We start from the raw sequence: 23,833 nt of genomic DNA on the forward strand, positions 1-23,833 counted from the left end.
AGCATCATTTGAAAAGATATATGCATATCTAAATAGCTAGGTTATGGAAAACCCAGATGCACAATGACATAAGCATAGATTATATGTTATACAATTAGCATTTATACTTTTATATATTTACCTATTATATATATTTTATATATTTATACTTTGAAGTTTTCCCTGACCTCTGATCACTCATTAGGATGCTCATTTATTTTTATAAATTGACCTAACAATTCACATTTGGAATGATGTGGGAGTCAATCTTAAAGTACAAAGCAGGAAATTATAACTGTGAGACCTAAGTAATCCTAATTTCCTTCTTCAGTTTATCTGCTAGACTGTCTGTTTCAACTAGACTGTTTCATTGCTGTACGAATAGTCCATGAACTTTTCCACATGAGATTTTATTATTTAAATGATCAGAAGGCAAACTATAGGGGCTGGAGTGGTGGTGCAGTGGTAGGGTATTTGCCTTGCACGCAAATAAAAAAAAAAGGATGACCTAGGACAGACCACAGTTTGATACCCTGATGTCCCATACAGTCCTCCGAGGCAGGAGCAATTTCTGAGCACATAGCCAGGAGTAACCTCTAAGTGTCACCGGGTGTGCCCCCAAAATAAAAACAAACAAACAAAAAGAGGGTAAACTATAAACATCTAAGAGCTAAAATCCAGACCATGATTCTGATATCTAACACTTGTGCTAGCTTAATATGAGATAAAACCAATGATCTAATATCTTCAAGCCTAGGATACTTCTTGTATAATATTATTACATTTCTCTGAATTTTTTAAGTAAATCAGTTATAGGTAAAGGACCTTTTCACAATGATCTCATTTAAGTACAAGTGAAGGAAAGGTGATGATAACTATGCTAGTAGAAATTGTAATGGAATGGTTATGATGATTATATTGTATTCATTAAAAGAAAATTTAGAGACAAATAAATGTGATTTGGCTGAATTTTGATCACTTGATACTTGATGCATTTTAATATTTGGAAAAGTTTAACTTTTCAAATCTTGGCTATTTTAAGAGTTTGTGTGAAATAGAAGGAAAACTGTTTATAAAAGTGCTTGGCACTAGGTAAATAGACCCAAAACATTAGTTCTAATTCTCTGTATTATCTAAGAAAAGCACTAATAGTTATAGTGAAAATCTTTAACAAATTCTTTACTCTTCTTAAAGGATTAAAAGAGAATACCTCGTGTCATAATTAAAAGGATTTACTTTAGATCCAGCAACCCAAAAATTTTGAAAGCTAAAATAATAGCCAAGTTTTAAAAACATCTTTTGTTACCAACTCTCTTAAGATTCTCTTTAAAGGTGAGAAAAGAAAGTTGTGTCCCTATCATTTTTCATATTATGGGCTCTCTCCCATCTTTCAAAAATCTCAAAATAGAACTTTTGTCACCTGCCTTGGGCTCCTAATGCCAGAGAACTACCTGCCTACATTGTTTCCCAAATTTAGGTCAGCTCCATAAATCTCAAAAAATCCTTGGTGGGGCTGAGAATGAGTGGAAATCATTATTCTAGCTCTTCTGAGTCACTCTGTCTTAAATATAATAAAAACTACCCCCCAGACAATATAGCCTGCAGACAAAGCAACATGTGGGTCTTTTGTGCGCTCTCTCCTCAGCAAGTCACAAATGGTATGCTCTAATTGTTCATTGTATACAATTTTAAATGAATGTAAGAAAGAAGGCATGACTGTCACTTTACTAGAAAAGCAGGGCATATTTCTCATGCTTTAGATGATGGAACTGGTGAGGCTCTGCACGAATCTTGTTACAGGCAGACCAATCCCCAGGTGACCTAGTGGGAGATATGCTGAGAGTTCTCTAGTCTTGATACCTTCACAAACTAAGTTTTACACTATAATTTGATCCTGCATTTTAAATAACAGAAGGTTTAACTCAAGCAAATGTAAATTTTTAAGTAAAAAATTATAGACACAGACTTCAGGTAAAAATTAATTTATAGTTTCCAAAAGATTGAGGCTAAGACCTAGTTTCTTTTCATATTTTTACAGCAGGAATTTTTATTTGTGAGCACAAGTAACTTTCCAAGTGACTGAAAGCAGAGAAAAATGTCTCATATATTGATAACATGACTTCCAATTTTTAGTCTGATTAGAACGGCTGAAGTCTGATGCCCGTCTCTTAATCAGCTGCCTTCTTCAGAGGGAAAAATTTTACCCATCACTTTAGGACTTGAGACATGTTTGGGCAGGGTTATCTCCTCAGAAGCACCTGGACTGCCTGGAGGAAGGATGGATTCCTGAACAAAGTGGGTATATGAAGTCAAAGCATATTAGATATCAAAGGGAATTACCATAGGTTTTTTTTTAATCTGAAATCAACCCAAAATCAACTCTTGAAGAGTTGGAATAATAAAGAACTACTGTGGGTTGTGTCTACCTTGTACCATATTCTGAACAACTCAGTTGCTATGGAATTCATGCTACTTTGTTTTGCTTTTTCCTTGCACCGTTTTCCCATTGTTACTCAAAGAGCTTTAGTACTGAGCTCATGTTTAAAAATATATAAGGTCCATGAACTGCTCTTAGTAATCTAAGAAAAAAATAATTATTCATTAAAAATAAATCGTTTTCTGGCTACCTAAAGAAAGGAGGGAAGAAAGACAATACAACAGAGAGATATAGACCCAGGAAAGAAGACACCAGACAACTATTTCCTGAAACATATTCTTTTGTGCAAATAACTCCCCACCTCCACAACCTTAGAGTAAACTCTATCAAGGGTTCTCTAGGGGAGTAGTAGTAGCTTGATGACTAACAACTGAAATTTGAGACATCTGTTCTCATGACTTTTGAATTGAATTCATAAGAAACCATTGTTTGCTTATTTTCCCCTTTGTTTTGTTGTTTCTTTAAAAATTGTTTAGGTAAAATTAGTTTACAAGAGTTTAAATGTTTACATGTTTCAGGAGTTCAGTGTCACCATACAACATCCACCACGAAAATGCCGAAAACATTCCACTACAGTCCACATATATGACCTTTCCTTTCCACTCTTTTTATCCTTCCATAAATTCAGTTCTGTACTCAGTCATTGGATTCCTTTCACTGTTCAGCGTCTGTTCTCACTGGAACATATATAAATAAATATAAAAATCTTTATATATTGAGTCATCCAATATTTATCATTCAAATTCTAAATTATATTGCTTAGCAAGACCTCTTCCAGTTCTATCCATGTTGAAGCAAAAGACAATGATCTTTATTTCATGTATAGATTATGTCTTATACTGAGATATAGTGGGGCTATTTCTTTTTTTTTTTTGGGGGGGGGGCTATTTCTTGACTATCCCTTTTATTTATATTAGAAGATAGTTTTCCTAGTTGCCAAAGGAAAATATTCTGCATGTTTCATAATATGTAATTTTTCAGATGGCCCCCAAGTGTAGCCTTGTATCTACCTTTCCAACATTTTTGGATGTGTTGGCACAAGGGGTGCTAAAATGGCATTGAATATTTAATTCTACTTGCATACAGAATATATTTTATTTGGGTAATAAAGGGATCTACAACATGCCATGGGTGATGAAGGTGACCATGCTTTTCTATGTGAGGAAGTGTTTTATTTCTTTTAGAAATGAATTGGACATAGAAAGAATTAAATTATATACTTCGAGCTTTGTTTATCTATGATCCAACAGCATCAGGATACTTAGGAAATGCCCCATTTTAACTCACAGGACAGCATCTGCATTTCAATAGAATCTTCATATAATCTGTAAGCATGTTAACTTTGAGGAGTGTTCCTCTAGATTAATTTTTTTCTGTCAGGACCATGTGGTCCCTTGTAAAAACCCAGGATATTTCGGGGGGGGGGGCAGAGAAAAGATAACATAAATAGGAGTCCACAACAGAAGAAATCGGGTCAGAAGGGACCATAATCAGAAAAAGTTTGAAAAACACCTGCTCTAAGATAGTAGTCTCCAGATTGATATCACTTTAGGTGATCATAGGAAAGGAAAAATAGGAATGCCAACAGATTAGTGGATAAAGAAGTTGGGATTCATCCACAAGGTAGGGTACTACACAGATGTTAAGAAAAATAAAGACATAAAGTTTGTTTATATGGGGAAGGATATATAAAGTATTTTGCTTAGTGAAATGAATCAGTGGATATTGTAAACAATGCTGCAATGAATATAGGTGTGAAAAAGGGATTTTTGTATTGTAATTTTCTGTTCTTAGCCAGACTCTGGAAACAGCCTAGATGCCCCTCAATAGATGAATGGTTAAAGAAACTATGGTACATATACACAATGGAATATTATGCAGCCATCAGAAGAGATGAAGTCATGAAATTTTCCTATACATGGATGTATATGGAATCTATTATGCTGAGTGAAATAAGTCAGAGGGAGAGAGATAAACACAGAAAAGTCTCCCTCACCTGTGGGTTTTGAGAAAAATGAAAAACGTTTGTGTAATGATTCTCAGAGATAAAATAGAGGAAAACTGGAGGATCCAGCTCCTGACATGAGTGCAGTCACAGAAATAATTACACTGAGAACTATCATAACAAAATGTGACTGAATGAGGGAAGTAGAAAGCCTGTCTAGAGTACAGGCCAGTGTGGGGTGGGGAGGAAGGACACTTGGGATACTGGTCATGGGAATGTTGCACTGGTGAAGGATTATATATGTATATATATTCAAAATCAAAAAAAGAACAGAAAAGATAAGGCCTCCCAGTTCTAACCACAGGCTGTGTTCTTTACACTGACTGTATAGAAAGAGGAGGTACGGAAAATGCACCCCATATACACCTCAACCCAGGCCCTTTGCCTGGTCTGTATTGTAAATTGGGGAACAACAACAACAACAACAAAGAAATGAGTCAGTGGAAGCAGGATAGACATAGAACAAATGCACTTATTTGAGGGATATAAGAAAAAGTATAGTATGATAATAATATCTTGAGACAATAGTGACAAGAACCTGGCGAACCAGCTTATGATAGAAAGCTTGCCACAAATAGCAGGGCAGTGCAGTTGGGGCAGAGAAGGAACCTCTGTGACAGTAATCACTGTAGACAAAAACTGGGTGCTGAAAGGAATAAAAGGGACATGCATCATATACCCTCAGGAATGAACTTGCAAACCACAATATCTAAAGGGTAAAAGAAATTAAAGAGAGACAGAGTGAGAGTATAAAAATGTCTGCCTCAGAGGCAGGAATGGGTGAAGGCAGGAGGGAAACTAGGGGCATTGATGGTGGGAAATGTGCACTACTGAAGGGCGTTGTACATTGTAAAACTAAAACTCAATAATGAACAACTTTGCAATTGCAAAAATAGAACAACTCTTTTATGAACATCTTTGTAACCACAGTATTTACATAAAGTAATTTTTTTTTGGTTTTTGCATCACACCTGGCATCACTCAGGAGTTACTCCTGCCTCTACCTATGCTCAGACATTGCTCCTGGCAGGCTCAGGAGGACCATATGGGATGCCGGTATTCGAACCACTGTCCTTCTGCATGCAAGGCAAATGCACTACCTCCATGCTATCTCTCTGGTCCTACATAAAGTAATTTTTATAAAGAAAGAAAAATAGGGTTGTCTTGGTTCTACATCGAGTATTACTGATATGATATTTTTTGGCTTTTATACCACATCTGGTGGTGATCAGGGGTTGCTTCTGGATCTGTACTTAGTAATCACTGCTTATGTATATTGGGGACCATATGGGATGCCAGGGATGGAGCTTGAGTTGGTCATGTGCAAATCAAGCACCCTGCCAACTATACTATTGCTCTGTCCCCTGATATGATATTCTTTAAGTGCATCTGATACACGGCTAAAATCAAAATAAACAAAAAGATTCCCAGGAAATTTCAAGCAGCAACACTCACCCCCCCAAAATAAAAAAAAAAAACAATACTCCATGAAATCTCAGCATTGAGGGAGAAACATGGACATTTCAAGGATTCATTGTATGTCAGTAGAGTAATAAATTGGCTGGAAGATGTTTTGAAGTCACTGTAGTTGAATAAACAGGTTTAAGATAGAGTCAAATGTATAATGAAGGCCTTCATTACTCACACAGTGCAAATCTTTTGGTAGATATTATGGGAATATGGTAGGTATAAATGATTTAATGTGGGGAGGATAGATCAATATCTGCTGGGAAGGATTACATATATCAGGAAAAGAGTGGGCAGGGAGTTATTTGAAAGGTATGTTCTAAATAATGCAAGTTGGTAGGATCTATGCAAAACAAAAAATAATCACTGCTTGTATAGAAAGCAGAAAAAAACTCATTTAAGCAATTTCAAGGTATTCTGCTTCCTTTTTGTGGATAAGTAGAGACCTTCAAATGCACCTCCAGGTTTTACATTCCATTTCTCAGTGACATATGTAGTCCAGTAGCTTTGAGGTTATCCTATCATTAACACTAGATAGATGTATCATGAACTCTTTGTCGTCACTTCTTTCCATTATTAATCACTCAAGTTAATGGTGAATGACCAGTCTCCCCAAAGTTTCTAGCTTAGTATCAAAATATACTTAGTACTTGGCTCAGTGAATGTGAGAGTGTTACCTCTGTTAAATCATTGGCAGAATATCCTTCAGTGTTCTCAGATATTCCCATGGATCAATCAACCTTTCCCATTCTTTTGACAAGGCCTCTGTCAGTACTTGCTGGATGAAGTCTGACGAAGAAGGTATTCTATTAAGAGCTGCCCAATTTTTCTTCTCTTTGACCATGTTTCGTTGTCCCATGTACTTTACTTATAAAGTGAAAATTCAAAGATAAGATCCAATATTTTAAGATCACCCTTTCTGTGAAATAATACATGCCAAGTGACAAGTCCTGCTATGTAGATTTTAGTGTGGCAATTTTAGTCATCTTTCCACATATCTGGCCTAAGGGATGGAATAAGGAAGAATATATTTTAGTGATATTAAGGAAATAGTTTTATGAAGTTCATAGATTAAAAAGTTGAAATTTTACCTCAACATCTGTGGCTTGTGTTACTCAAGAGATGGAGGTAACATAAAGAGACATAGTGGAATACAAAATAATTATTGGAATTGGGGACATGGGGAAAGTTTTAGGTACCTGTGAATTCTCCCTTTTTCCAACATTTAATCATCTTTCTTTTCTCTGGTAATTGTAGAGGCTGGCACTTTCTGCACAATAGCAAATTATAGAGGAGAGAATGAATCTCAGCTTTCTTCTGACAATAATTAGGCATTTCTGAGTATTTTATCCTGAATTGTGATGCTAAATTTTGCTCACACACAAGTACCAATTTCTATTTCTGTAGGATTTTTTTTCAGGGATGAAACTTGTGTCCAATATCTTATAGGTATTTATTATAACTGAACTGAATCTTTTAAAATTTAATTTAGAATATATTAAATGAATAGATGTACTGAGGTAATAGCGCTATAAAGCAAGGGTTTCCTCATAGCCCCAGACTAAAGTGAGAACAATGTAAAATAAGCCAGTCAGATTTTAAATAATATAACAATTTATCTCAAATTGGGTGAGAGCTGGACAATTCAGAACACTTGCAGGCTTATTTGAACATAGATTGCTGACCACCTTTTAGTTCAGAGAATGAAGACAGGTGAAGGGAGGCCAAGGAAAAGATCATTGTTCATGGAAAGAGATGTTTCCTCCAGTTGAAATGTTCCTCTGATCAGAGTCAGATGGACAGTGAAGAAATTGGCTAGCAGACTATTCTGTTTGTGGGGGCTGGGGTGGGAAACCTGAAAGAAATGTCCAATGTGTTTTTGCTGGAAAACAGACCTACAGATGTATACCTGGAAGGGAAAGACATGTGGCAAAGCTAGAGAAGGCAAAGTGAACAGGTGACCTGAGAAGTAGCCCATGTCTGGGATAGAACATATTGCTGTTTCACATGGTCAGGTAGACTCTATAGAAGTTGACATATCACTGAAAGCAACAAAGCATCATTCTAGCTGTTCTTCCCATCAGATACAGGTAGTTGAGGAATACCTGTTATTGGCAGGAGCTACATAGATGGTCAAGTTTGAGCTATGGCAGTAACTGTCCATCCTCTGATAAATATATAATAACCTCATATGACCCACAGTTTAGATGCTAGGTTATATGGAGGCCACCAAAGGGGGAATCTATGTTGTAAGTAAGCAAATTATGGGAAAAGTCTAGAGTTCTGGTAAGGAAAAAAATGACCAGTTTATTACTGCTCCATTTCCGCCATTACCAAACTACTGAAGAAGCTAGAGCTTAGATGCTTTGAAGGTAGACAGTGTTGGATTAGAAATGTAATTTGACTGTAAAAAAACAAGACTGTATTTTTTTCAGAAAGATATGACAGATAGCAGATAGCATTTGGAGATGAGGAAGCAGGAACATGAAGAACTGAAAACAGAGACCTGAAACAGAAAAGAATTGTTCAATTGTTTTTACATTTTTTAGTAACCCAGACAGACAGCTTCATAAGCATTCTTTGCTTGATCCTCATGGAAGCATGCTGGCAACACAAGTGCCATGCTCTTCTTCTTGTTTTGTTTTGTTTTGTTTTGTTTTTGGGTTACACCCGGCAGCGCTCGGGGTTACTCCTGGCTCCATGCTCAGAAATCGCTCCTGACAGGCTTGGGAGACCATATGGGATGCCGGAATTTGAACCAATGTCCTTCTTCATGAAAGGCAAAACGCCTTACCTCCATGCTATCTCTCCGGCTGCAACACAAGTGCCATGCTCTTCTAAAGTATATTGACTGCACTTCATTGAAGTTCTTTTCATTAATATTTATTAGAAAATATTACTCTCTATCAAGTATTTTTTAAATTATATTGTATACCACGGTCCTTCAAAAAAGAATTTAGAATAATTTCTTCTCTCTCTGCCCTGACAGAGTTTAAACATTTTCAGAACTATATGATATATACATGTATATATGTCTATATATACATGAATATACATATAGACATATATGTCTTGACATATTAACACGATTCACCTGTAAAATTTCTGGGTCTTATACTTTCAGGAGAAAACAAGTCACTGCTATTCATTCAAGCTATTATCTTTTTTAGACTATGAGTGAGTAGATGCTGTTGCCCTTCTGTAGTATTCATATGACTTATAGCACTAGTGATGATGGGATAGACCTATTTTATTTAGGTATTGGGGCCAAATTTAGTGGAACTCATGGATAACTCCTTGTTCTGTGCTTGAGTATTATGCCTGGTTTTACTTGGGGGAGCATATATATTACCAGGAATCATACCTGTATAGGCCAAAGTAGGGCAAGCACTACCTTCTCTCACCCTGTTTAGTTTCTAGTATATGTTTTAAATGTCTGTCTTCAACTGACTGCTCTTCTCAGCGTATCAGTCTAGGGAAATTGAGCCAGGAGCATCTCTCCACTTCTGAAGATAATTTCTACAGAGATGAACCAAGCTTTGCTGGAGAATAGTACAACACCGAGCAGATTCTGTCCCCAAAGTATGTCAGTTTTTTTTTACTTAATCCGTGTATTTTTATTTATTTTTGAATAAAATATAGAAACTGTATATATAAGAAATCCTACAAAGGTGAAAGGTTTCAAAATGGTTTAAGATTCTATATTGCCAGGATTAGTTTTCAAACCACAGATCTTTATTTTTTTTGGCGAGGGGATCCCAAACAATGCTTAGGGGGTCACAGGACCACTCCTGAAAATACCAATAGGATTGTGTGGTCATTATTTAAAAATGCAGAAGATTATACATATGGTGCTACAATAAGAGAGAAGGACAGCTTTTACCCTATTAATGAATGATAACCAAGTTCTTCTCTGGAAATCTCATCTCTATGTATCTCTATGTATGTTGGTTTAGGGCAACCATTAAGAAGCAGCCTGATAACTCTGCTCATTTGATCAGCATGGTCGTTCAGTAGAAAGGAGTAGAAAGCTGGAAACAAATATTCGCATGTCTAGAAAAACTTGAAATTGCATCTTCTCATTTTCCTCTAGTCCTTTCTCAGTCTCCGGTGAATGGAAGTAGGACTGGATTATTTCAGTTCCGGCAACAGACACATCAAAATTACTTTCCTCTTTCCTTTCCCTCGAGGTTCTAATTAATTTCACACATTTTGACCTATCACCAATGTGCTTCTCTGTGGTGACATTTCCCTCCTGCCGTTTTTTGGCTCCCCCCAGGAAACCCACGAGGCTCAGATCCTCAGGACAATGATCTCAGTCAGTATGGCTGCTGAGCCCAGCTGGAAGAAGGTGTGTTTTATGAAGTTCAACCCTGCACCCTAAGCCATAAATATACAATGTGCACATAAATATACAGCTAACATTGCCCAGACCCCTCTGAAGCACCATGTTAATAAGCAGACAGTAAGTCTTTAAAATATGGAAAAGCAGTTAATCTTTCCGTTGGCAAATCCTTTGTAGGGAGTTGTGTTCCTCTGTGTCAGGATAGCTTCATGCAGGGCTTTTTATCTCACAGGATTTGGAAAGGGGAAAAAATGAGAGATGATTTCTATGGGGTTTCATGGAGAACACGCAGAGAGCCTTCAACTGAATGCAATAAAAAGAATAGTATCTTTTACTTGCTGTCATGAAGCAACTGTATTGAGTGTTCGCTTGGGATTTGTCCACAAGGATCACGAGCACTAATAATTTCAATGTCAGAGAGAAGTCTGTGGCCAAAGGGCCTGGGCTTGGAGTTCTGCAACTTGGGGGTTGAGCTTCAGCTTTGCCCCAGTTTCCCATGATAGTTATTTAATCTCTTGGATACAGTTCCTTGTTTATATAGCTCCTAGAAGTCAGCTATCCTACTAAGTCCTGGTCTTTTCTTTTTATTTCAATAAGAACATTGATCATTTCTACCCATAGCATGACATTTCATTATAAAAGTGATTTAATAGCGTCAGTCTTTCTCACACGCATATACTGGCAAATTAAAAGGCAAAAAGACAGAGAGCATCAGACAGCAGGAGAGAAAGAAACAGATAGCAGAGCTCCAGAGATAGACCAGTGAGCCATCATGAGGACCAGCCAGTGAATGACAAGGAACTGGACTAGTGTAAGCATTGAGGGACAAAACAAGCAGAGAATGACAAGAATCCCAGACTTTTTACATGGGGCATCATGAGACTGGAGACTCCTGCCAACAACTGCAGTGCATACATAAGTTGTAAAATAAAGAAAATAAATAATAAAAAACATAAAAAAGTGATTTAAGGATATATGAACATCTTCTCTTTGTAAAGGTTTTCTGCATTTGTGATCATTTCAAATATGTCCTACTCCATTGGCCTCCCTTCCCCCTTGCCAAGTTTCTTCTCCAGATTCAACATAATATCACAATAAACTAAGATACAACCACCTCATTGGGGAACTGACTTCATACCTTCATTCACATGACTCCAAATGGAATTGTTGGATCATATGAGAGTTGTATCTTTAAAATTTTTGGAGGGTAGGAACCACAATTTACTATGCTTGGGCTAATTAATGGCTCTATACTCAGAGATTATTCCTGGTGAGGCTCAGTGAAGGCATATGTTGTGCTAAGGAACAAACCTAGATATGCCAAGTACACGACTAGTACTTTCCTATCTCTTCATCTTCCTGTTTTGAATTTGTGTTGGGGCCCAGCCCCCGCTATTCTCAGGGGTTACTCCTGGCTCTGAATCAGGAATCAATCAGTTCTGGTAGGCTCGGGGAACCAACCTCATGGGATACTGGGTACTGAACCCAGCTTAGCTATATGCAAGGCAAGCTCCCTATTATTATCTCTGGTGTCTGATTCTGAATTCTTTTAAGAATATCACAATTGTTTTCCATATTAACTGCACCAAATATTTCTATACTTCTTGGTGTGATTGAACACTTACTATTTTATGTATCAGTAATATGCCTATATTTTCTCTTCTATAAATCATGCTGTGGGTTTTCCGGAGCTCGTGATTTTCCCTTCTAGAGTACATATCTTCTTTTTTCCCTTCTCTTTTCATAAAGCAAACTTTTATATAATTGTGAATAAACTGTTTTACAATTGCCCTGTGACTATTAGGATCATCATATCACGTTTCATCAAAAATTGTTTAGGGAATTTGTTCTCAGTTGCACTGAATTAAAAGAATAATTGAAGGATAAATGACATCTTTAAAATACAAAAATTTTTCACAACCATTGTATTTCCCTTCAATTTTTAGTTTGTCCTATTAAGTTCAAAAAGTTTGGTAATTACTTCACGAAGAAATATATTTTAACACACTCTTTATCAGATTCTTAATAGTAATTATTGATACTGTCAATGGCTCTTTGTTTTATAAATGTCTTCATTGGTTATTGCCAGTGTCATGCAGAGGCTGTGATGATGATATGATATGATGATGATATGATGATTATGTCAGCCATTGAGTCCTTTTATTACTTCTAATATTTGGTCTGTATTTTTTCTCTGAACACAGTTCATCTATTCTGGTGATATGATAGTATTTACGGGGTAGACTGGGGGTAGACTCTCAATTCAATGTACATATTATTTTTCTCATGGAATTGTCTTCTTGTATGTTTTTAAATAACTTGGCCATATGTTAATAAAATGTACTTTTTCTACAAAGATGTGTTTATCTACCTTCTCAAATTGTTTTATGTTTGTTTTGTTGTAGTTTCTTTTTTCTTGCCTTTTCTAACTTTCAATAATATCTTTATTTAAACACTGTGATTACAAACCTGATTGCAGTTGAATTTCAGTCATAAAAAACACAACCTCTACTCCAGTGCAACCTTCCCACCACCAATGTCCCTTATCTCCCTCCTCCCCCAACCTCCTGCCTGTCTTCGAGACAGACATTCTACTTCTCTCACTCACTAATATTGTCATGATTGTTGTTACTGCATTTATTTTGATAACTGCATTCATCACTCTTTGTGATAAGCTTCATAATGGGCGTCAGTCCTTCTGGCCCTCATCTTTGGGCATTATTACAATAATGTCTTGATGTTCTTTTTTAATCAATATTATTCTTTCAGTGGTTTTTCTCTATTATTGATTTGCATTCTATTCTTCTGCTTTTATCTTTAAAAATTTATTCTCACATTCATTTGACAAACTGAGGAACTACTCCAGCCCATGTACTGTCTAAGGTGTTAGGGGCCACAAATAACTATGAGTATTAGATGCTCCCTTGCTCCCATGAAAAATACAGGTTGTTGTGAGGGAGTGAGTGAGAAAGGAGAGTACTTATGAAGGAAAGCAGCCAGATCATTGCAGCCTTGCCAAGAACAGAAGAGCACAATTTTCTTGAAGTGGAATTGTGAAAGGACAGCTGTAAGGAAAAAAGAGACAGAGAATATTTATAATACATTTTAAAAATTATATAAAGGGGAACTGGAAAACACAGATATGCCTAAGGACAAGAGAGAATTGTGTTTTTTTCTGAGATGTTAACTGTGAAACCTGATTATAAATTTCAGGGAGTGGATAGTAGACTTGGAAAATGACACTGCAAATATCACCTGTCTTCTACTTTATCAATTTTATCCCAGCAAAACCTGAGGATGAGTATTGGACAGAAACTTTACTAATTAATCCAGTAAACCAGAGCAATGACCAGATGCAAATTTATGTTCATATTTTTCCAGCTTCTCAATTTGAAAACTAAGTTCAATCATTTCTATAGCAAGATTTCTTTCAATAGACATTTCCAAAAATTTCAGCGCAGATTTTTAATCTGGGTTGTTCTCAAGTTCTCAAGGACTAATTTAATGTATTTTAATTAATTATCACTGTCTATATTTTGTTTTTGCTGTGTATTTTTAATTTTACCCCATTATATAAAAGCATATGATTGATGCTTACTGCTCTTTGAAATATGCCATGTGTTTGAAAATATCTTACTCGTTTTTACCTAAATATGATGTTTTCATTCCATATTTTATTTTATTTTTTGTGTTTTGGGGTCACACCCATTGGTGCTCGGGGTTAGTCTTTAATTTCTGGTTAATTTGGTTAATAGTGGTTAATTTCTGGCTCCGAACTCAGAAGTTGCTCTTAGCAGGCTCAGGAGACTGTATGGGATGCTGGGAATCAAACTGGAGCAGGTCTGAGGTTGCCGTGTGTAAGGCAAACGCCTTACCACTGTGCTATCACTCAGACCCTTCATTTTATATTTAAAAAAACTATAATTCCTCAATGATTTGTTATTTCTGGTACTATGGTGTACTATGCTAATAAAGGTCTCCACTCTAGTTAGTTATATATCATATTATTTTATTAATTTTCAGTATAAAAAGGATTTAGATTATATCATTTTCACTGATTTATTATATTAAAATTTACTTTGAAGATTTGAATATTTCTAAACCTATTACTTTTTGCAGGGACACACTCAGAGCTTACCACTACTCTGGCTTAGGGTTTACTACTACTATTCTAGGCTCAGGCCATATTGAGAAGACAGGGATAGAACCCAGGCCTTCTGTGCTGTACTATTGCTCTAATGCCTGTTCATTTTTGAGGAGGGGGGTATTCCCAATAGTGCTCAATGGTTATGCCTGGTGGGTTCAGGAGACCATATGGATTGCCAGAGAATAAACCCAGGCTGGATATGTGAAAGGCAAATGCCCTACCCACAGTGTTATTGCTACTTCCCATCCTTTTCTATTCTTATTGTTAGAATTTTCCTAGAACATATCTTCCAACTTTGCTACCATTGTCTTAGAAATGTTTACCACAAACAACATAATAATATTATTTTTCTAAACACAATTTCAATGTGTCTTAAATAATTTATTTTTTCTTTAGAGGGTTGTATCTTTTTTTTTTTTTTTTTGGAGAGGCCATTAATCCACCAACATGGTAATGGCTGGTGCTCTACTAAGTCACTTCAAGTAGGATATTTTATGCTAAGAAAGCATTTGTAATGAGATCAACTGCTGGGCATTGTGCTGGCATTGTGAGAGATACTTATGCTGATATGGGAGAGTCAAAGTAGAGTTTATCAAGTTTTAGATAGAGAGATAGAATTAATTATTACTTCAGCTCATTTGACGGTGAGGAGTGTCAAGGAAGGTAGTAGGTAGGTTTTTTAGACATGGTAGAAAGTAAAGTCTTTTTGCCTTTTATCAATCTATGAGTGACAAAAATGAGGATAAATTCAGGGTGTTAGATATATAGACATTGAGCACTGGCCGAAAGAAAACCAGGTATTTTGTGGTGTAAGGCATTCTTTCATAATTCAACCTATGGTAATGAATAAGACAAAATGAAGTTATTTTCTCAAACCCATTTTGTCTTCATAATTTCCCACAAGCAGAACACTCGGATAAACCTAATAATCTCAACCTTGGATATTGAGATGGTTTAGCTAACTCTGACTCTTGTTTTGGTCATTTAAAATGCCTTCCTTTTTGTGACTGAAACCCAACTACAATCATGGTGCTTAAATACAAATATTATAAAAAATTAAATTTCTTCCTTCCTAAAGTGAATTTTATGAACCCTGTGTGGCCAGAATTGTGGATGCGTATGTGATTGACTTCGTAACAAAGCTTGTCATTTAAAAGTGAAAAACCTCATGGAAAGATTAAAAGTACCATAATTTAATAGTAAACCAGGTTCTGAAAAATGTACCCCCAAATGTTACATCATTTTATCCCCTCTACTACTTCAAGACTTTAGACTTCACTTTCCCAAGGGTACAGCTTTCCTCAGGAGTCTTTTTTTACTCCAGGGATGGTAAATAATCACTCATTGTCTCTCTGCCCTTGTTCCGATAGGTCCTTTGTTATCCAGCAAATCCCAAGCAGCAATCTGTTCATGGTGGTGGTGGACAGCAGCTGCCTCTGTGAGTCCGTGGGCCCCATTACCATGGCGCCCATTGAAATCAGGTATATCCTTTTGTGTGCAAATCGGGTCATCTGCCAGCTGAAGAAGCTAGCAAGGGGACTGACTCTTAATAAGAAAATATGTGGACTATATTGTAGAGGAAAAAATAGTGTCTTTATCTCTGTTGGAGAGAGAAGTTAAGGGAGTTAGTACCATATTTTGACATCTGAAATGCAGAATCATGTAAACATGACATCTTGGACATGTGCCTTAACTACAGTTAACATAATGAATCTCTTAAGTGTGAGCGTTTAAAGGCCCAGAAGATCAGACGGCGTCCAGAATCTTGTCACGGGTTCCATCCTGAGGTAAGTCTGTGTTCCCTTTTCCCTTTTCCCACCAGATTCTCCGTGGGAACCTCACACTGCTCAAAGAACTGAGTTTATTCATGAGAACATCCATATTTCCAGGCAAAGAAACAAATATGGAGAAGGAAGTTAAATTTAATCTGTGCTCGATATTATTACTTTAAAAACATTCTATACATTAGTAGACCACACGTAGTTTAAATCTTGTCCCTAAAAATGCACATATCTCAGCCATGCAAATATCTCCGGCCTTGTGGGTTTGCTATGATTTCATCACTTCATCACTTGCCACAAGCACATAAAGTGGCTGAGACCATCTCAAACGGTAGTTAAAATTATTTCCTCACTTTCTGTTTAGACATTCTTTAATTTAAAAACAAATAAAAACCCCACAAAAAACAAACGTGCGTGAAGCAAAGGAACATCTTAATATCAGATGGGGAGGCACAGTTTATGAAGGAGAAATGTCATTTCAAACCCACAGATAACTACACTGACAGCTATCATGACAATGGTAGTGAGCGAGAGAAGGGGTGGGAGAGGAGGGAATTGGAAGCGTTGCTGGTGGGAAGGTTGCACTGGTGAAGGGGGGTGTTCTTTTCTATAACTGAAACCCAACTACAAACATGTTTGTAATCATGGTGCTTAAATGAAGATATTATTTAATAATAATATAAAGAACTTAATAAGAAATAAACAAAACAATAAAAAAACCACCTACCCAATGAAAACACAATAAAAAGCCATTTTATTTACACCAACAAGATGTCCAGACAAAATGTAAGTGTGAAACAAAGAGGCAAGTCAACAAAAGATGTAAATGAATAGCATGATATAACTTCAATTATATATTTAAACTAGGAAATATGACCACATAGTCATTACCACTGTATAAATGTGCAATTTTTAGTTATTACTGACACTGTAAGTTATTTGAAAAATCATCACATATTGGTAGCACCCATTGTTCTGGAAGAAAAATAATAATAAAACTTGTCACAGTGTGGTAGAAAAGTTAACACAAATTTGAAAATGAACTCCACCCTAAAAATAAAGATGCCTATATAAATTATCATAGTTAATTGGGAAAGTATCTCCTCTTAAAAATGTCACTAAAGGCAACTGAGGATTAATGTAAGCTCTAAAAAGCAAATAATTTTAAGATTATTTATACTTCAACTACTAGAAAAGATGTTGACAGCATAATAGTTCCAACAAGAATTTGGAATGTACTCAGGATGTTTGCATCTTTATTAAAGGGTTATTCAGAAAGAAAATCTTATGCAAATATATGCTGAAAAATCCTTGCATAAAATCTAATGATCATATCTAATAAAAGCTCCATATAAAATCAAATATAAACAATAGTCTAAAACACTAAACCATTTCAATTAAAAATAGAACCGCATACTTAGACAACTAGTCACTAGCGTCCAATTCCTCTTCAAGTTCATACAATAATTTGCTTTTATTGTTAGATGCATGATAAACATTTTTAAGTGTTTTTTATTGCTTCCAGACTTAGTTACATGAGGTAAGTGGAACACAATAGAGAATCTTACATATATAATAAAACTTTAATTCAAAGGAGAAATTGTCAATTAATAGACTCACGAGAGGTCTTGGTTTCAGGATATCCTCAACTTTTCCCACTGTCACAAAATCTGAGTGCTGAAATCCTTTATAATAGACATTTTATATATATATATTTATTTATATGTATATTTATATGTATATTTTATATAAATATATATTAGTTCAGCATGCCAGGGTTTAATGTCAAAATATGACTATTCAATTGTAGAGTATAGAACCATTGTATAAAAAATATGTGAATTTAAGTGAATCTGCATAATTTAAAATGAAATAGTCAAATTAATAAACAAACAGAACTAAAACTTGTGTATTTTATTGAGGGCCCGCACAACAGCCTCAGCTTTAGAGTTTGATCTCTGATTTACATGAGCATCACCATATTTGACCTTGGTCACCCAGAGCTGTGATTCTGGTATCCCTTGAGCATTTTCATTATCTCTTGAGCCCCAAAACAAAACTGTTAGGCTGATGATTACAAGATGGCTCTATAAAATAAAATAAGTCAAAACATGAAGTATATAAATTTCAGTGTGGTCAGAAAATACAGTAGCGCTGGTATAAATATCTAGTGGCACTTATTAAAGGAAAAAGAAATCCAATGACTACTTTTGCATCTTAGTTTTAGGCATCCAAGGCAAGATATCACTAGCTGGTAAAGTTATATATTTCATATTTTGTAGCAATACAGAAAAACTGAGAAATGAATGTTCACCAATCATAATTGCTAGAACTATAACAGAGGTTAATGTGTGTTTCTTGTGGTTGACTATACATTGTTCATAGCATCATTTGGTGCACCAAGAATAGCTGAGTGTAGCTCTGGAGGCAATAAGTACTACCAGAGTGATTGAATAATCTATGAGACTGCAGGACCCAAACAACAATTTATCTTGGGGTCTATGCATTGAGACATTGGCTCATTGTTTTGGCTGAAAATAAATAAGAGGGGCTTCTGTATCTCCTTAGCACTACACTGCATGGGAGACACCCACAAAATATAATAGCTCAGTAAAATAGACCTGACATAATGGAATTCCAGCAATACATGAGTAAAATCATGCAGCAGAAATAGACATGATTTCATTTTTATAAAACAGAAACTTTCTCCCCTTAAATAAATAGAGAAAAATATACAACACCACTCATAACGAAGTGCCTGAAAGCTTAGGCTCCTTTACATTAATAACTAGAAAGCTAAAATTGTACTTTTCTAATCAATATTTCTACATCATAACAGATATTTTTGGTATAACTTACTTTCCTCACTTATATAAATATGCAGAGACTAATTTTGTGTGTTTTATGCATTAGCAACAGAAGTCACTTTCTCAAACTTCACAAACTTCAAATATAGACAAGTCAATGTTTTTAGCTTATTCTAGATTTCCAAAAACTCTTCATATACACAAAGGGTGGGGGCAGCCCTGGGGACTCAAGGCTTCCTGCATCTATTTGAGCTCAACCAACCCTGACTTTCTCTTGTAGGAGAATGCAAGGGAGTGTGGCGGTGCTTCCGGTCTTCAGGCCAAGCTGGTTCTTATGCTGTTCCCTCTGTTTTCGATGCTCTTCTTAAGGTGACACTGACTGAAATGTTCTCTTGGCATGCTAAATTATGGATAAACTGTGAACCAAAATATGGTGCGACATAGGAGACGTGAAATATAGTCCAACCATCAGCATCTCATGATTTTAAACTGTGCGTGATATAAACTCTTAAAAGATCTGTTGACAAAAGTTATCTTTTTACTTTGCCAGCCATGTAAATGTGTGTTTGCTACATGATAATAGTCATCCTTCATCAGAAATGGGGCTGCGAGTGGGCAGTATCCCTTCTGCTTGAAACCCATTGAAACCAATTTAAAATTGTGTACTTTTTAAATAAAGTATATTAAAATCATAATATCCTTGTTTGGCTTTATTGTTGAGAACGCAGACTGGAAAATGAAGGAGTGACTTACCCATTCCAGACACCCGAAAGAATGGTTGTTGGCAGAGATTGCTTTAAAGTGGATTCTAGACAAATATTTAGCAACTGTTTAGATGCTTTACTCTCAGTTATAAAAATATTTACAGAAGTAAATCAAAATTTCATCGACATGGGAAGAGTTTATTACATATACTCCTGAAATTTGTTAAACTAAACTTCAATAGAAATCATAATTTGAATGGGAACATAAGCTTCCATGCTATTCAAGTGTTGAACTATTTGGGAAAAGAAATAAATAAATCCCAGGAATTTATTCTGGGTAGACTTGAAGGAGAAAATAACAATAACTACAAATGATGCTTAAGTATATTGCTTGAGCACTTGGCTTTTGACTTCTGGCTTTTCCCACAAATAAGAGATGAAATTAGATCTCAATTATTACAAGATGTGAAGCTACCCAGACCTGTAAGCATTCCCAAAGCACTGGATCCAAAACCATAAAAGAAAAAAATATATATAGATTCCTTTGGATCATCATTCTAAACTGTAACAATTTGCATGGGTAGGTCGAATCAAGAATGTTCACTCTACAGGAAGGACATCTAAAAGTCATGTGGAAAATACCACTTAAACTCCTTTATACAATGTCATATGCTCTGTCAAATCTAGAACACATTTTATGACACCATATTATAATGCTAATAATGCTTTTATAATGATGTAATATAAATATGCCTCATGACATGCCCTATCTATTAACTACTGACTATTTATGAATTCACTAGCTATTGTCCACTGTGATGTGGTTTGGTTATCAGCACTTTGTGACATAAATAAATCACAGTAGAGTCATACTGATGGCCTATGGCTGTGTCATTCCCCACTATCTGGAACGATCCATTCAGTCACCCAGCACCTCTGACTCTCTGTTCTTTCAGTGATTTCCAAGCACCTATTCCACTATCTACTTGGATAGCAAATGATATTTCCAACATGGTGTGTCCAAAGAGGAAATCTGCAACACATTGTTTTCCATTAACTCTAACCTAAACCTTGATGGGCATCCTATTTGCACATTTTACTCCTCAGTACCTGATGCATTTAATCTCTTGAATGTTTCTGTCTTCTTCACATTCTCCCTTCTCTGCTGCTATCCTCTTTCAGGTCACTGTACCAGAGTGCCAGGTCAACAACAACAACAACAACAAAAAAAAAAAAAAAAAAAACCAGTTTTTCCAAGAATATATTCTCTGATTTCTGCTTGCAAAATTGGCGAGCAGTGCTCTAAAAAAGTTCTGAGCTATCTGGAGCACTCAGGTTTAACCAGCAGTTTGACCCATCTTGGTTCTTAGAGTTGACCAAATGCTCATACCAAGCTGCTTTGGTTCAAAGCCCTGTACCTTTAGAGGGTATCATCTTTTTTAGTTTTAAGGGGCACACCTGGTAGACTCAGGGATTATTTTTTTGCTCTGTGCTCAAAAATAACTCCTGGTAGTCTTGGGGGACTTTATGAGATGCTGAGATCGAACCTGAGTTAGCCACATGAAGGGCAAATGTCTTACACTATTGCTATTGATCTAGCCCCCTTTTTTGAGGGGAGTCTCTACTTGGAGATTCTTTTTGAGAGTCTCACTCCATAGGTAATGAAGTGAACAACTCAGAAATTAGAACAATTTTTAAAAATAAATATCAGATTATGTTCTAACCCAATGTACAGTGAAATTAATGTACAGGTCCCTGTATTATGGTCTGGAATTGTGGTTCTTTTGTTTTACTGTTTTGACTCCTGTTGGGCCATACCTAGCAATACTCGGGGGCTTCTTCAGGATCAGGATCTTCAGGATCACTTCTGGATGGCTCAGAGAAAAGTCTAGGGTACTAGGCATTGAATCCAAATTGGCCATTTGCAATGTAAGTCTCCAAAATGTTGTACTATTACTCTGGTCCCGGGGATCCTTTTCATTTCTACTTTCATTCAATGCCCAGCTCTCCCACTCTCTGTGCCAACTCTCTTTGAAAACCTAGGGCTTTTTTTTTCTATCCTATTTTTCTGGTCTTTATAAATTTCTTCTTATCTTTCAGTCTCAGTTCTTCCTATTCCATCACCCCCAGTCATTTTCTGTTTCCTTCACTTTGACCTTGGCTGATGTCACTTCTCCCATTAGATCACTTTGATTCCACAATCCAATTGCTTTCATTTCCGTATTCCCAACCACCAAAATTGTAGTTTTTTCCCTTTTTATATTGTTAAATTATCTTTATTCAAGCACCGTGATTACAAATATGATTGTAGTTGTATGGTTACAGTCATGTAAAGAACACCCCCTTCACAAGTGCAAGATTCCCACCACCAATTTCCAAAATCTCCCTCCTCCCTACACCACCCAAAATTGTAGTCTTATGGTAACATGTGGTACCAAGCATACCTGAACTGCTATGCATTCCTAAACAGACAAAAAGGCAACCTATAAAACTCTTAAGCAATGATCTCAACTACATCATCATCCTGTTCTGAAAACATGTTTTTTAAATCAGCTTCTATTCTATTCTCTCCAACAAATATTGTAAAAAAGGGTTGGAAAATATGTACTATATTAAGGCATTTACCTTGCATGTGGTCAACCCTTGTTCCATCCTGCCCCCACATGGTCCTCTGACCCTATTTTAGGAGGATCCCTCTTCCTGTGTGTGACCCATCTGCTAGGTGGGCACCTAGCAACCCATTCACTCTGTCTGAATGAGCTTCCTCTTCTGTCAGGATCATCTTCTTCTTCTTTCTTCTTCTTCATCTTCTTCTTCCTTCTTTCTTCTTCTTTCTTCTTTCTTCTTCTTTCTTCTTTCTCTTCTTCATCTTCTTTTTCTTCTTTCTTCTTCATCTTTCTTCTGTCTTTCTTCTTCCTTCTTTCTTTCTTCTTTCTTCTTTCTTTCTTCTTCTTTCTCTTCTTCATCTTCTTTTTCTTCTTTCTTCTTCATCTTTCTTCTGTCTTTCTTCTTCTTCTTTCTTCTTCTTCTTCTTCTTCTTTCTTCTTCTTCTTCTTTCTTCTTCTTCTCTTCTTCTTCTTCTTCTTTCTTCTTCCTTCTCCTGTTCCTCCTCCTCCTCCTTTTTTTCTTCCTCCTCCTCCTCTTTTCCATTCCTTAGCTCCACCATCTCCCTACTTGCAGGACTTTTATCCAAGCATCTATTGAGCATGCATTCCATGGACTTCTTTTTGTTTATCTCTTCTAAAGATTATGAACAACAAGAAGATAACAGCTTTGTCTTATTTACTTCATCTTATATACCCATTTCAGGAATCACATATTACTTACAACAGATACTTTTTCTTTACTCAGTATGGCTTGACTTTACTTTTAAATATTTAAAGAAAATGGATCACATAATTGACATAACTGATCATAATACATTTGTTTCCAGATGACAGAAAGCAAAATCATTAAAAAATATAAATAAAATAGAAAGAGAAACTAAAAAATAAAATGGGATAAAAAAGGAAAAAAGTTCAGAAGCAAGTATATTTGTGAAAATTATTGTATCTCCAATAAAATTATTAATACAATAGCAGAAGGTTTTGTGAGTTTTTTAAATAATTTTTATTGTGATCAAAGTGAATTACAAGTCTTTCACAGTAATATTTAAAATACATAGTGACAATGAGTTAGGGGCATTCCCACCATCTGTGTTGTCCTCTCTCCACCCTATTCCCAGCATGTTTGCTCTTTTTTTTAAGATAAGAGATAAAATAAATACAAAAAATGGTGTGGCAATTGTTGTTTTCATAGGCACAGCAAAATATGGAGAAATAGAAAGGAAAAACCTTTGGCCTAAAAACAGGGAGACCTTACCATGAAGTATTCTGGCATAAGACCAACTCCAGTAGAGCAAATTTTTAACACACATTTTAAGCTGTAATGATAGCTTTAGAATAGTGCTGCCAACATTGTGGCTCATGTGTATTATGGGTAACATTACCATCCTGCAAGGTGAAAAGGGTATTCTATATTTTTTTGCCAGTGAAGACAATTGCTCTATATTATTTTATATGACATGATAAATACCAATCTTATTCAAAGATCCAACCAGAAAACTTTAGTAAAATTAATGGGTCACTATTTATAATTAATAAAGTTGGTTAGAATGTGATA

At 35.8% G+C, this 23,833-nt stretch overlaps 1 protein-coding gene and 1 non-coding gene across 2 annotated transcripts in view; both read left to right on the plus strand.

Annotated features, from left to right (window-relative positions):
• CACNA2D3 (calcium voltage-gated channel auxiliary subunit alpha2delta 3) overlaps positions 1 to 19,663 on the plus strand; it is a 983,089-nt gene extending 963,426 nt beyond the window's left edge. Inside the window, 3 exon segments of the mRNA XM_049777717.1 lie at positions 15,751 to 15,863; positions 16,085 to 16,167; positions 19,249 to 19,663. Of these exon segments, the coding sequence (XP_049633674.1) occupies positions 15,751 to 15,863; positions 16,085 to 16,167; positions 19,249 to 19,341 (289 nt within the window). The 3' untranslated portion in view covers positions 19,342 to 19,663.
• LOC126014696 (small nucleolar RNA SNORA51) lies at positions 4,704 to 4,836 on the plus strand. Its single transcript, XR_007497697.1, has one exon. It is a non-coding gene; the product is annotated as a small nucleolar RNA SNORA51 (small nucleolar RNA).
• Positions 19,664 to 23,833: the final 4,170 nt, after the last annotated feature.

Source organism: Suncus etruscus, chromosome 7 (assembly GCF_024139225.1).
Source record: "Suncus etruscus isolate mSunEtr1 chromosome 7, mSunEtr1.pri.cur, whole genome shotgun sequence".
In the NCBI taxonomy this organism is placed as follows: domain Eukaryota; kingdom Metazoa; phylum Chordata; class Mammalia; order Eulipotyphla; family Soricidae; genus Suncus; species Suncus etruscus.